This window comes from Gymnoscopelus braueri, assembly GCF_963280865.1.
Source record: "Gymnoscopelus braueri genome assembly, chromosome: 17".
NCBI classification, from domain to species: domain Eukaryota; kingdom Metazoa; phylum Chordata; class Actinopteri; order Myctophiformes; family Myctophidae; genus Gymnoscopelus; species Gymnoscopelus braueri.
Window position 1 is genome coordinate 27,618,060 of NC_137617.1, and position 14,649 is coordinate 27,632,708.

General features: G+C 41.8%; 1 protein-coding gene across 1 annotated transcript in view; it reads right to left on the reverse strand.

Moving 5' to 3' along the window:
* Positions 1–283: 283 nt before the first annotated feature.
* Positions 284–14,649, reverse strand: part of ift140 (intraflagellar transport 140 homolog (Chlamydomonas)) — a 42,879-nt gene continuing 28,513 nt past the window's right edge. The window contains exons 19-30 of the mRNA XM_080454526.1: positions 12,405–12,582; positions 11,345–11,535; positions 10,273–10,368; positions 9,164–9,296; positions 8,423–8,569; positions 7,350–7,478; positions 6,860–7,042; positions 5,096–5,302; positions 4,594–4,806; positions 1,423–1,589; positions 1,157–1,298; positions 284–513 (exon numbers count right to left, since the gene is read on the reverse strand). Coding sequence (XP_080310652.1) covers positions 301–513; positions 1,157–1,298; positions 1,423–1,589; positions 4,594–4,806; positions 5,096–5,302; positions 6,860–7,042; positions 7,350–7,478; positions 8,423–8,569; positions 9,164–9,296; positions 10,273–10,368; positions 11,345–11,535; positions 12,405–12,582 — 1,999 coding nt within the window. The 3' untranslated portion in view covers positions 284–300. The remainder of the gene's footprint in view (positions 514–1,156; positions 1,299–1,422; positions 1,590–4,593; positions 4,807–5,095; positions 5,303–6,859; positions 7,043–7,349; positions 7,479–8,422; positions 8,570–9,163; positions 9,297–10,272; positions 10,369–11,344; positions 11,536–12,404; positions 12,583–14,649) is intronic.

The following is a 14,649-nucleotide window of genomic DNA, read 5'->3' on the forward strand; positions in this document are numbered from 1 at the left end:
AAAAAGTTTGAGCACCACTGATATATAGCAGCATACGTTTTTCAGAAAACTGTTAGGATTTAGAAGACATTTGTAGAATCCCCAAGAAACAAAGATCTGAGTTACAAATGTTTGCTTAAAAAATATATATATTCAAAGATTTGCACACATTTTCACTATTTTTCAAAAATAGCAGATCTACAAGCTCATAGCGCGGCACTCGGTGCCGCGCTATGAGCTTGTATATCTGCTATTTTTTGAATAGCCAAAGAAATCTTAAAATGACACAGATGTCTTGATGGGTTAAGACATGCTTCATTGTCAGTTGCCTTGGTGAGACTCCAAAGCTTCGTCCTCCTCCACTTCGTCCTCTTCTCCTCCGCTGTCCCTGCGGTCCGCCCGGCCAGGGAGGTGTCCCCGTCCCATGGGTAAGCCCACCGCCCTCTGCAGGGCGTCCAGGCTGGCCTGGGTGACGTAGAAACTCACGTCCAGCGAGGGCAGCAGCTTCTGCAGTTCTTCAAGCTTACGGTAAGCCTTGGAGATCACAGAGTGGGGGAGAGAGTATTGGAACTTACTGTACGCCTTTGGCAATGGTGTAAAGTAACTACTGTAAGTACATTTACTCAAGTGCTATACTTAAGTACAATTCTGAGGTACTTTTACTTTACCGGAGTATTTCAAATTTTCAATACTTTTACCTTTACTCCACTACATCTCATGAGGGGAATATTGTACTTTTACTACACTACAATTATTTGATAACTTTAGTTACTAGTTACTTTGCAGATATACTTTATTATATTATAAAACATACATTAACCACTTCAGCCCTATTTTATACATAGGCTATTTTAGTACTTTCACTTTTGGTACTTTAAGTATATTTTGATGCCAAATTGCCAATACTTTTGTACTTTTGTAAGTAACATTTTGAACAAAGGCCTTTTACTGAAACAGAGTATTTTTTATATTGTGGTATTGCTACTTTTACTTAAGTAAAATATCTGAGTACTTCTTCCACCACTGGCCTTGGCCACAGGAAGTGGGCTGCATTCATTTAGCCTCGAGCCATAACTACGATCCTGACGATAACACCCGGCGTTTAAATCGCCACGATTTGGTTGCATATTGCAGATGTATTATTGATCAGCATGAATCCTGGATCTGACAGACTCACGACTTGGAAGCTGCCTTGCTGACAGTGATGCTCCACCAGGAAGCCATATGCGTCTCCTATCCGGACAGCCGGGTCCAACTCCGCCTCTTCCAGCAAGGCCTCACACAGGCGTATCGCCTCACCTGGGTCCTCCTCGTACAATCTGGAGAAAAACAAATAAATAAAATACAACTGAGTACTTCTGTTGAACAACAACAGTCCATATTATCCCTATTAAAGAGAGTAAAGACGCCACATTTAAAATCTAAAAGAAGCTATACTCTCACCTGCGCACCTGGACGAACTTCTTGATCAGGGTGATCTTGTGTTGCAGGTCAGCCATTCGTGCTTCCTGTTCTCCAGGGTCACGACCCTTGGCTTTAGAAAGACACTTATGTGCCTCCGTCAGAGCACCAAGCGCCTTCTCATAGTTTTGATAATCATCAATCTCAACCTGGACGAAGGTGAACAATAGAAAACATTCTTCGTTTTAGTTTCTCCAACAGTATTCAACTCATCATAAGTACTTTCTATACTAGATTTAACTGAACGTAGGAGTACGTACAATATAAACTATCTACTCTTATAAAGGGCGAAGGGCGAATTGCTACTTCCGCGGCTGACGCCCACAGCAATTCCATTCATTTGGACCTCTCGCCTGCTGACGCCATACCCACAGCATTGATTTCGACTAAACACAACAACTACATCTGACATCTCACCACAACACCAGCCACAACGTGCACGCTGAATTCACGGGTGGCGTAGGGTACTTCTCATTGCTCACTACACATTTTCCACCTCGCAACATAATTAATTCTACTCACCACATTACGACCACACCGGACGGGGAAACACTTTCGCACCGTTTACCGTCGGCACAACCGAACGCCGACGGCCACAGCCGAAACAACACGAAGCGGCGGCCATTGAAATCACCCTTCGCTCGCTCCAAACATTCTTCCCCTTCATTGCACCGTGTCTTCTGCAGTTCCACGCTCCATTCAGGTCAGCACAATGCTACTACATTACCACTCTACCTCAAAACCACACGCTTCTCCGTTTAGTGTTTCATTAGCGCGAGCGTGGAAAAAAACAACAGCGCGTGCTGCTGACGCATCTGCTAAACACAGGCTAGGATGATGATACCAAGGATTCGACAGTGATGTCATCATTATGCAACCCGGAAATAGCACTGTTTAGCGTTAGCCAAAATGTCGAACGAAGAGTACTTACACATTACATCGTCGCAGTCACCGCGGCAAAGTCCGTATTCCCACCACACTCACGCTGATATGACCGTCATTTTCGTGCCAAACAAAACATTTTCACCCACACCAGCGCCTAAACAAAGGCTCCGTTCCTGCTCGCGAAAAGTCGCTTACACGTCGCTTACAATACCAGGACATGGCAACACTGGAGAGAGACACACGTCGGGCAGCGAAAGAGAAAGACAGAGAGACAGACAGATTTTGCTGTGTGTGTGTGTGTGTGTACGCCACCGACCGCGTGCGGTATGGGGGGGACGACGACGTAATAATTGCGTAAGTGGAGCTTACTATGTAACCCTGCTTGGGTTGTGTGTCTGTCTGTCTGTCTGTGTGTCTGTCTGTCTGTGTGCATGCACTACCTATGTAGAGGGCGCCAGAGTGCAGGAATTTAGACAATGCTCTGATTCACTCACACACACACACACACACACACACACACACACACACACACACACACACACACACACACACACACACACACACACACACACACACACACACACACACACACACACACACTAGGGCATTCACAGAATAGTCGAATATTCGAATATCAAACCGACTATTCGACTATCAAACCACTATTCGACTATTTTTTTTAAGATTTTTTTTTTTGGTGGCTTTTCTAGAGCAGACATGCAGCTGTGAGCTCTGGTGTGACGTCAACTCGCATTCCTTGAGTCGAGTCATCAATGCAATTGAAAAAAAAAAAAAAAAAAAAAAAAAAAAATTAAATTTGTTTTAAATTTTAATTTTTTTATAATCAAATCGAATAATCGAATATTCGAATACTTTTGGGTCGAATAATTCGAATACCATAAATCACTATTCGTTAATGCCCTAACACACACACACACACACACACACACACACAATGTTCTCTCCCCATCACAGTGAAATAACACGGATTACAAGTCCGTAAATACACAATATTTTCGAGCTGCGTTCGCTTCCAGCGTTCGCGCGTCTTACTTGTAACAATAACGCTAATCTATTGCCTCACCACCATTAGCCACAACGTCACGTCGTAAACAAGCTGCCGCCTCACTGTGTGTGTGTGTGTGTGTGTGTGTGAGAGAGCCACACAGACGGAGCGGCACACTACAGATGAGCTCCAAAGATATTGCCCAACTCTCCCAACTTTCTGTGTTACCAGATTGTGCGCAAGAAACAAGCTACCAGGTTTATGAAAAAGCAACATAGAGAGGGAGAGACGGTGCATCTATATACATAATGTACATATGGATATTACATGGATATTTATATATATTCTACATATACATGTTATATAGTAATACACGAGAGAAAGACGGTGGATCTATATTAATAATATACATATGCATATGGATATTTATATAAATTCTATAGATGTTATTATATATAAATACATTACACATTACAATTATTATTGCAATACACTGTTACATATCATAATATTACACATTACAATAATATGTATTATTATGTATATTATATCTTATACTATTACACATATTGTATTAATGATGTTTTATATTATATTATATTATATTATATTATATTATATATTATTACATATCATAATATAATATAATATCATCAATGTTATATGCTGTATTACAGTACATAACACATATTTAACTTATACATTATATCTACAACATAAATATACATACTATTATGACATGAATACATACATATTTACATTTCTTTTTAAAACATATATAATATACAGATCAGCCATAAATGAGCCAGTCTTCACAACGCCTCTTGCAAAGGGGTTCGCCATGTTTTCATTTGTATCCCACGATTTTGTTGCCTAGGGGGCTAGGGGCCAGGGCAAGGAACGCAACCCCACGATCCGCCTCCCTTAAAAGAGCCATAATTCCCATCTCTACTGCCCACTCTGTGCTGCAGCGACACGGACACAGAGACAGGGACACGGACACGGAGGGACCAATAAACGCAAAGCCCCGTGCGCGGCTGGTGTCGAGGGGGGGCGTAGCCCCCCGAGACTCTAGTTATATTATAAACTATATGTTGCTCATGCAAGCACACACACTTTTGCTTAAGAAATTAAATGAACAAATACAAAATAAATGTAATTTCCTGTTAGAAGAGGACACAAAACGAGAGGCAGATGTTGGGAAAGCATTCTGAAATAAACAGGCACTTGAATAATCCGTTCTGAATACGACGATGTCCCACCTGAGCACAGGCTTCATAGAAGCCAGCCAGCAGCTCCGGTGCCCTGCCTTTGGTGTAGTAACTGATAATGTTCTTCATGATGTCCGGGTTCTTGCGCCAGTCCAGAGACTGCAGGTAGTTGGCAGCCATGATGTAGATCTCCTTCTGACGAGACACGCCGGCGAAGAACATGATCTTCTCGGTGTCGCCTGACTTCAGAAGAGCCCTCATGGCCTGTTACAAATTAAATAAGAAATTACATAATATTTATACCTTCTATGTGTGTGTCCATATAAATGGCATATACGGTCAATGTTACACATGAATGCTATGTGGAATTTAAAACACATTTAATATAGTTTGCTTTAGTTAAGCAGAATAAGCTAAACCTTTTTTGTTGGAAAGGGAGCTAATGTAACACAGGTGGAGAGAAAAATATCAAATCATTTTAGCTCTTGTCTTTTCTATCTACTGTATGTATGCACACCTTTCCACTGGCATTTACCACAAAACACCATCTAACCTTGAGCTTGTTGCCAGCCTGCGTGTATTTCTTGGTGGCCAGGTGGTAATTGCCCTGGCGCATGCAGCAGTCAGCGATCCTCTCCAGCAGGTCCTTGCGGGCGTCTTCGGACAAGTCTTTGGACTCTTTGGTGACGGTCATGTTCTCTGCCAGCTCCTCTGTGATAGTCAGATTCTGGTCCACACACAGCTGCAGAGCATCGTGATACTGACATGGCACACACACACACACACATAACCCATTAAGACCTGAGGCCGATTCTACAAATGTCTTCTAAATCCCAACAGTATTCTGAAAAACTTATGTTTCTATATCAGTGGTTCTCAAATTTTTCATGTCAAGGACCCCCAAAATTATATGTATTTGGCCACCGACCCCCATCTCAAAATATTTTGTTCCAGGGACCCCCAGAAGCAAAGATTTTAGTAAAAATGTTTCGCTTTAAAAGAATATATATTCAAAGATTTGCACACATTTTTATGATTTTTCAAAAATAGCAGATCTACAAGCTCGTAGCGCGGCACTCGGTGCCGCGCTATGAGCTTGTATATCTGCTATTTTTGAATAGCCAAAGTGTAAAATAATGCTTTTTAGCTCAAATAAAAAAATTACACAGATGCGTTCCAGGTCTTAATGCATGTGTGCACGACAACAACACCAACAGAGACAGAGAAACAGACATGACTGAAGTTTTATGTACGCATACGCATGACCACACACAAGTGCATTATACAGCTTAAAGGGAGTATACGTGATTTAAGAAATGTATTTTAGAGTATTTGTTCAGAAACAGGGGTCTCCCCCTCTTTCCAGTTTTCCGTAAACAGGAAATACATTTTCAGGTCAGGAGGATACCAATTTCATCCAATCAGGAGAGAGAACACATACAGGATACAGGATAAATACGTGAAATAGGAAGTGATGAAACAAAGAAATGAGCAGACAAAATTGGAACAATATAACATTTAAGCTGATAAATGGGTTCTATTTCCTGAGTGGATGAAATTGGTGACCCACGTGAAAATGTATTTTCTGTTTATTAAAGAGCTGGAGAGATGGGGGGGACCCCTGTTATTGAACAAACACTATAGCAATGATTACTATCAGAATAGAGCTTTAACATTTTAACTAAATAGTTTTTGTTTTAACCAAAAAATATCACGTATACCGCCTTTAAACACGTAGGGATTCATCTGCATCCACACATGAGCAGAGGTGTGAAGAAACAAGTTACATTCACTCAGTTACGTTTACTTGTTGAATAAATTGCAATTTACATATTGAGAGAGGTATATTTTTGAATAAATGTTTTTACTTTTGGGCCAAACATAGAGGAGTAAAAGTAAAACATTTCATATTGTAAAGATTTAATTTATTGTGTAGTGTTTTATTTATAGTGGGTTTGAATTTGTACATGGCTATTTCAGATCTTCTTTATTCCTATTCAACAAGCGTTCATCATTTAAAATTTTAGACATTTCAATTAAGTTCTGATTATTTAAAAAATAAATCAGATTACATGAAGTAACTCAGTCTTGAGTCATTATAATTTTAAAGAAACAATACTTTTACTTGAGTACTCGTGTGTGCGCACGCACGCACGCACGCACGCACGCACGCACGCACGCACGCACGCACGCACGCACGCACGCACGCACGCACGCACGCACGCACGCACGCACGCACGCACGCACGCACGCACGCACGCACGCACGCACGCACGCACGCACGCACGCACGCACGCACGCACGCAGACACACAAACCTTCTTGGCTGCCAACAGTAGCTCCACAGCCTTCATGTATTGGTCATGTTTGATGAAGAAGTCCGAGCATCGTGCCAGGAGAGCAGGGTCGGAGTTGTCGTTGAGGTCCTCAGCTATAAACTGCAGCGCTGAGAACTGCTCTGTGGCGAAGGCCAACTCCAGGGCCTTGGACACATGACCAGCCTAAAACAGACAAGCGGCATGTAAGGTCCAAATCTATTCGTGTACCTTAGGATCGTAGGCCGCTTTTAAAAATGTACATAAAAGAATCATAGGCAGAACCACAACATTTACAGCATTCTGTTTATAATATTTAGATAATGCTGAAAACAACATAACTGAACCTAACAATGTGACTCTGAATCCTTGTCAAGGTTTTGTTGAGCTGGTCATCCATCACCCCCTTGTGGTAGGATTAAGAATGCATGCATTTCTGACACTGAACCACTGAAGGACACACAAACATGGCAGAGCATTGTGACACACACACCTTATGGTAGAGTGCAACAGCCCGGTCCATATGATCGCCTTTCTCTTCATAGTAACATGCTGCCTCCATCATGTCCTCTGGGTTACTGAGCAGAGCCAGGTTCATCAGCTGGTCATCCAAGCCATTTTCCTGCTCACACAAAGTAACAATAGTATAGTATATAGTATAGTATACTAAAGATGTATGCCCCGAGGGGCCATTGTTGGGTCATGGTTAGGTATGACACAGAGTGGAGTGCCTAAATCTTTTACAAAACAGTAACAACCTATACCTGGCAAATTCAATGTTTAAACACGGGCCCCAAACAATACTATAATTTATATGTAACAAATATAATTCCTGTGCCAAGCAATGTAGTTCTTCAGTGACAATTAGCAGATTGGTTGCCAAGCAGCACACAGATGCAGCAACACACAGACGCAATGGAAAGCATGCTTAAAGATTGGGATGGCATGTTTTTAAAATCAACAGTCAAAAAATATCATGGTCAAATAATAACAGCATACCCAGTGGTGGAAAGTAACCAATTACATGTACTCAAGTACTGTACTTAAGTACAACTGTTTGGTATTTCTACTTTACTGGAGTATTTCCAGTTCAGTACTTTTCCTTCTACTCCACTACATCTCAGAGGCAAATATTGTACTTTTACTCCACTACAATTATTTGAAAACTTGAGTTACTAGTTACTTTGCAGATATAAATTATTACATTATAAAACATACATTAACCACTTTATCCATATTTTATACCTAGGCTATTTGAAAATAGCAGATCTGCTATTTGCTATTTGAGCTTGTAGATCTGCTATTTTCAAACATTTTAGTACTTTTACTTTTGGTACTTTAAGTACATTTTCATACCAATACTTTAGTACTTTTACTCAAATAAATTTAGAATTCCGGACTTTTACTTGTAACAGAGTACTTCTACATTGCAGTATTGATACGTTTACTTATGTAAAACGTTTGAGTACTTTTTCCACCACTGAACATACCTTTGCAAATACTGTACATCTAGATGGTGTGTTGATGTTATGGTATACATTAGCTAGTAGATGCACTATAGTTTACCTTGCAGAGGCGTATGGCGTTGTTGTAGGCCTGGGCTCGTGTGTAGAAGTGGACCGCCTGTCTGATCTCATCATCATGACCCTCGTACTGTCTTGCCAGGTGGTAGGAAGCAGCCCTGTTCCCCGTGTCGTTGGCTATCTCAGATGCCTGGCGAAATAAGTAGCAGGCCATCATCACACCGTTGTGTCATCGCATACAGTGATGCATAAACCAGTGGTTCTCAAACTTTTTCATGTCAAGGACCCCCAAAATGATTGTATTTTGCCGCGGACCCCCATCTCAAAATATTTTGTTCCAGAGACCCCGAGAAGCAAAGATTTGAGTTACAAATGTTCGCTTTAAAAATGTAAAGATTTGCACACATTTTCACGATTTTTCAAAAATAGCAGATCTACAATCTCATAGCGCGGATATCTGCTATTTTTGAATAGACAAAGCATAAAATATGGAAAAACTGAACTAAAATGATTGTGACGCTTTATTAACTAATTTTGCTGGGGACCCCCTGGTACCCTCCCAAGGACCCCTGGAACCAATGGCATAAACATCATTGCATACTTGAATGTACTCAGCAAATTGAGACAAGAGTCAAGACAACGTTGAAGCATTTCATATCTCGTTTTGACCTTTCAGTTCAGTATTCTTCACACACGATACAGAACTCTAACAATCTGCAAAACATCATCTTTCAAATGTAATAAATGCATTCAACACCATCCAATCTTCCACCCAGTGAGTCACCTTCTGAATGTTCCCCACGTAGCAGTGAACTCGGACCAAGGAGAGGTAATCCTGGGCATACTCATAGTAACGCAGTGCTGAAGTCATGTCTGACTGGCTTTCAAGGTACTGGGCCCACCACTTGTAGACGTTCCTGGATTGATTGGAGAGAATTATGAGTTTTTCTACATTTCATTCGTAATAAAGATTAATCGCGTAACCATTTGAAACATTAACGTAAATTGAGGATTGCATTAATAGAGCACCGAAGTCTGACATTACTGCCGCTAGAGGGCGCTATCACCCTGGGTCACAGCGTAATTTTTTTCTCTTGAAAATCCCCATACGGGAATCTTAGATCACGTTGTATAAGAACTGTGTTCCAGAAATAAACAAATCAGCCGGGCGATTTTATTCATTTTGGATATGAAGCATCAACTGAAAAAGTTAAAAAATAATCTCCAAACACAGACGTTATAGGGTTCATCGCCATGCTGGCTTGTGGTGGACATTTTTGTCAAAATTAAGTTCCTGCCATGGACATACAAAATGAGCGGACAATAATATTACCAGAAACACACAAAGAGCTAGCCCTGAATGACCATAACAGGTCTGTAACTCTGAGAGTGTACAAATGCTTCATCTCTTCATGCTTCATCTCTCTAAGGGGTTCCTTGCAAATAAAACATTTGAGAACCACTAGTACTATTTGGACTCCTAATGTGCCATAGTGTCATAGTAGGCTACATCAGTGTCATACATATTCTGAAGAAAACCTGGAGACTTGACATTCAGTAATTGGGTCTTATTATATAATTATAATGGTGTGTAAAAAAGAAAACCGACAAGACTAATAAGTCTTTGCCACTGACACATTTGTCCGTGTACGGACATATTGATGACCCCTGATTTATGTAACTCAATATCATAAACGACACAGAGTCACGTACCTGACAAAATCGCCGGAGTGGTTTGTTTATTTTTGGAACACAGTTCTTATATGAGGCAATCTAAGATTTCTCCATGGGATTTTCAAGAGAAAAAATAACGCTGTGTGACCCAGGGGTAGTGGTGGGAGTGACGTAAAGGACTTTGGTACTCTGTGTGTCTCTGGCGTTTCCCAGACATACTTGTCCTTCATTTTGTTCACGTAGATCTCCAGAGACAACGCATCTTCCTGGAGCATCCTGGGTACCTCAAACCTGTGGGTATCCGACTTCTCGTAGCTGAAACAGATAAACCAATACTCACAGTTGGACAACCCTCCAATACAACCAGTGGTGGGAAAAGTACTCGCATGTTTTACTTAAGTAAAAGTCTCAATACTGCAATGTAATACTCTGTTACAAGTAAAAGTCCGGAATTAAAAATTTACTTGAGTAAAAGTACAAAAGTGTTGGTATCAAAATGTACTTAAGTACCAAAATTAGAAAGTACTCATTATGCTGAATGTCCCATTTCACAATGTATGAAATGTATAAAAATCTTTTGAAAATAGCAGATCAACAAGCTCACAATGTGTCGCATCGCGACGCATTGTGAGCTTGTAGATCTGCTATTTTCAAATGGCCGTATTGTAGGGCTGAAGTGGTTAATGTATGTTTTGTAATAATAATCAAAATCTACAAAGTAACTAGTAACTCAAAGTTTTCAAATAATTGTAGTGGAGTAAAAAGTACAATATTTGCCTCTGATATGTAGTGGAGTAGAAGTAAGAGTACTGAAAATTGGCAATACTCCAGTAAAGTAAATAATCACACCCTGTGTGAAGTGGGCAGTGTCTTGCTAGCTAATCACAATACTGAATGGAGTCAACCAATCATGTACAAAAGATAAATACATTTATTGAAACACTCTTTATGATGGACGAAACCATAACTTTAAAAAAACAAATTTATGTTTTTTTTAAAGTTATGGTTTCTTATATAGGGCTATGCACATGTGTCATGTGACACTGGCCAATCACAGTCCTGAATAGATTGTGATTGGCCAATCACAGCGCAGGATAATTGTACAAATTTCCAAACCTCACTTATAGGGGCGGTTTCACTGCCCAAGATAATTGTACAAATTTCCAAACCTCACTTATAGGGGCGGTTTCACCGCCCAAAAATACCTCAATTACTTTACACCACTGACCATAGTCAACCAACACCAAGCTACTGTATCAATACCGTAGCACTTATAGCTGATGGGTCTTACAATGTGAGGGCCAGGCTCTTGTCACCCATGGCCTCCAGGTGTTTGGCATAGTTGTAATAGGTGGTGCGCAGATGGATGCGGTCTTGGCTTTCGGCCGTCTGCACGGCCTGATGCCACTGGCCAGAAGCCTGGTAGAATTTGTTGAGGAGGTCGTAGCGTCGGCAGCTCTTATACAGCTTCTCTGCGTCGTCCTGTCAAGTTATAGGAAAAGTTACTGGGCTTGAGATGTAAAAAAAGAAGGGGATCTGTTGTTTGTAGAGGCAACAACTTTTGTAGGTTTTGATTCTGATGAGCTGTGTTAAATGCATAGTTCACCTCCAAAACGACGTTTTTTTTATCGATAAGTCACCACATGGAGACATTTGTCGCATTCCTAAGCCAATAATTTGATGACCGGCAGCGGTTCCGGTAGGAGACACAAAGGAGTCCTACCGGAACCGCTGCCTACCGGTCCACTGGTCATCAAATTATTGGCTTAGGAACGCGACAGAAACAAAAACAATATCCATGAATTCAAGTCTCCATGGGGTGACTAATCGATAGAAAAAAAAAGTCATTTTGGGCGTGAACTATCCCTTTAAAGGTTGTAAGTTGAAAAAATAAAATGTGATTCTATGGATAGATTTATTTTTATTAGGTTTACTCTGATGTGTGGTCTGTTCCCGTGTTAGCTTGTCCATGCTTCCTCTTTCATACATGGATGTTGTTTTTGTCAGCATGAACCCGAACCTGTGGAACATGTGTGTGTCTGTCCCGGACATAAATCAAACTTGTGTGTCTGTGTGGTTTGTGCCTATTGAGGATTGGACCAGCGGTTGTCTAGAACCAAACCAGATTTGTATCTGTCAGTTTGTACCCAAATTTTTTACATGATGTGGAAATCTTGTGTGGGACACTACTAAGATGACTGATATTGTACATTGTGTGGTCATTATTAGTTTGCCGAGATCAGTTGGTATTTCAATAAATCAACAGAGCCTACAGACTATCCTCAAACATTGCGTCGCTGGAAGCTCGAGGTGCCATTAGTTACTATTGACTGCTAATTCATTGATCTTACCAGCATGCCAAGCTGCATGGCCAATACTGCCACTTGGGCCTCCAGTTCAGGCTCGGCCTGAGCCTCCCTCAGTGAGCGTGCCACCCTGGCATTACCCATGTTCCCCAGACAGACTCGTGCCACATCCAGGCGACGGTTCTTCACACACATTCGTGCCATGTTTTCCCATACGGCCTCACTAGAGACGGAGAAGAGAAAAGAAACAACATGTAAGGGCTTGATTATACTTTGTTTGTGTGGTTCTCATTACATTTAAAAGGTATTGTGCATTTGGCAAGTCGCAAACAAGCAACCAAGTATTCTGCAAAACACTGAAAGGCTCAGACCCATTCCAAAAAAGTATTCCTATCTCTATTTGTATGTCTGTTGTTCGACAAAGACACACGTTAAAGTTCTCCTGCAGTTAATGGTCATGAAAGCTTTCACTGTGTGGTTCAGCAATTGTACAAATAATTTGCTAATGAGAGAAGTGCCGCTGTAGCAGGGATATATCAAACCAAAAAATGCAGATTTTATCATGGGCCTGGTCGTGCAGACATTAACTCCCCCAAATGTGATAGATAACCTCAGTTGGTCTTCACCGAGACTACGTCATCCGGCTCCTCATTTCAACATCAAAACACAACCACATGAATTTCCCACTAAAACCTTTTCACAGGCAAATGGAATTTCAGCCACAACCTGTGTGTTGTGTGGGACCATAAGACTTGAAACAAGCCAAACTAGAGGAATGCTGTTCTTGTTGCCCCTGGTCCTCCCTCTGTCTCTCGCTGACGTCAAACCCTTAACACCACCCCGACCCCCCCTTCTCTTCTGCCTCTATTTCAGATTTCAGATTCCACACCCATCTGGTCTCTATTTGTGTCCCTCCTCCCTCCTCGTCTCTTTAGCTGATACAGATGTGGGCTGTTTATTAAAGTTGGGCAACAGGAAATTCCCCAAATCTTTGGGGGCCCTGGTAGTGTGAGGGAACAGAGGCCAAAGACATACAGAGAGAGAGAAAAAGATGGAGAGAGTGAGAGAGAGAGAGAGAGAGTGAGAGAAAGAGCCCTTGCACTGGAGGACAAACTTGGCTCTCTGTGGTGCAAACCGTGCATCTAACTCCATTTCACTTCTCTACAAAATCTATGTCCTTCACAGCTAATCCTGGACTGGAGTGGGACTGAGAGAAAAGCGTCACATCACAATGCGTTGTGAGCATGTAGATTGTCTATTTTTAATTGGCCCAAAATAGGGACTCCAGGTTAACTGTGGTTAAATCAGCCAAGTGTTTTACTGTGTATGGAAAAGATGTGAGATGAGAGAGGGGCTATTACACAGAGAACACACACAAAGGCAAGATCTGGAGAGACGAAAAAGGAAAGACAGGAGAAGGAAGAGAAGAGAAAGAGGGGTTTACATATATAAGCACCCCCCCTTCCCATCCTCTTTTCCTCTCAGGAAACGCATCCTGTTGCTAGTTGACCATGGCAGCCAGCAACCAGTTTGTCGCACACGAGAGAAAGAAGCATGAACGAATGGCTCTCTGGGGCTCCAGAGAAAAAAATTAACACTCGCACACATGCATGCACACACGCACACGCACACACATGCACGTACACACACACACAAAGGAGCTAGTAATGTGTGTCAAAGCATGCTGCAGCCACAGACAGATGTCCCTACTGTGACACAAATGGCAGAATGCCCCCTCCCACCTCAACTTTGACCTGTGGTACTGAGCTGTAGCAGTAGGAGCAGTGCCGATTCCCACAGAGAGAGAGAGAGACAGAGAGAGAGAGAGAGTGAGAGGAGATATAGCGAGCAAGGGAGAGACAGTGAGAGAGAGAGACAGTGAGAGAGAGAGAGAGAGAGAGAGAGAGAGAGGGAGGGCGGGGGAGTTTGCAGCCAGGCAGAGTGGTAAGATCTTCCAGCATAGAGTTCTGTACACTTTGGTTTGAAGCTTCAGTGAGGGAGGCAGCCAACACACAGCTACAACAACACACACTGGACTGGACCATCTGCATTTCTCGGCTTCTCCAACCCACCCCACCTAATCAGCCACCACACAGCATCTGAGAGACAAACAGAAAGAAAGAAATCACTACGCCTACACGCCGGACCGCAAAACAACTGCACACACACACACACACACACACACACACACACACACACACACACACTGTGTGAGCGCAACAAGTTGACTGCTGAGTGGAGAAGAGAGAAGCAGAGAGAGCACACAGCAGCACCGGAGAAATAAAAGGAA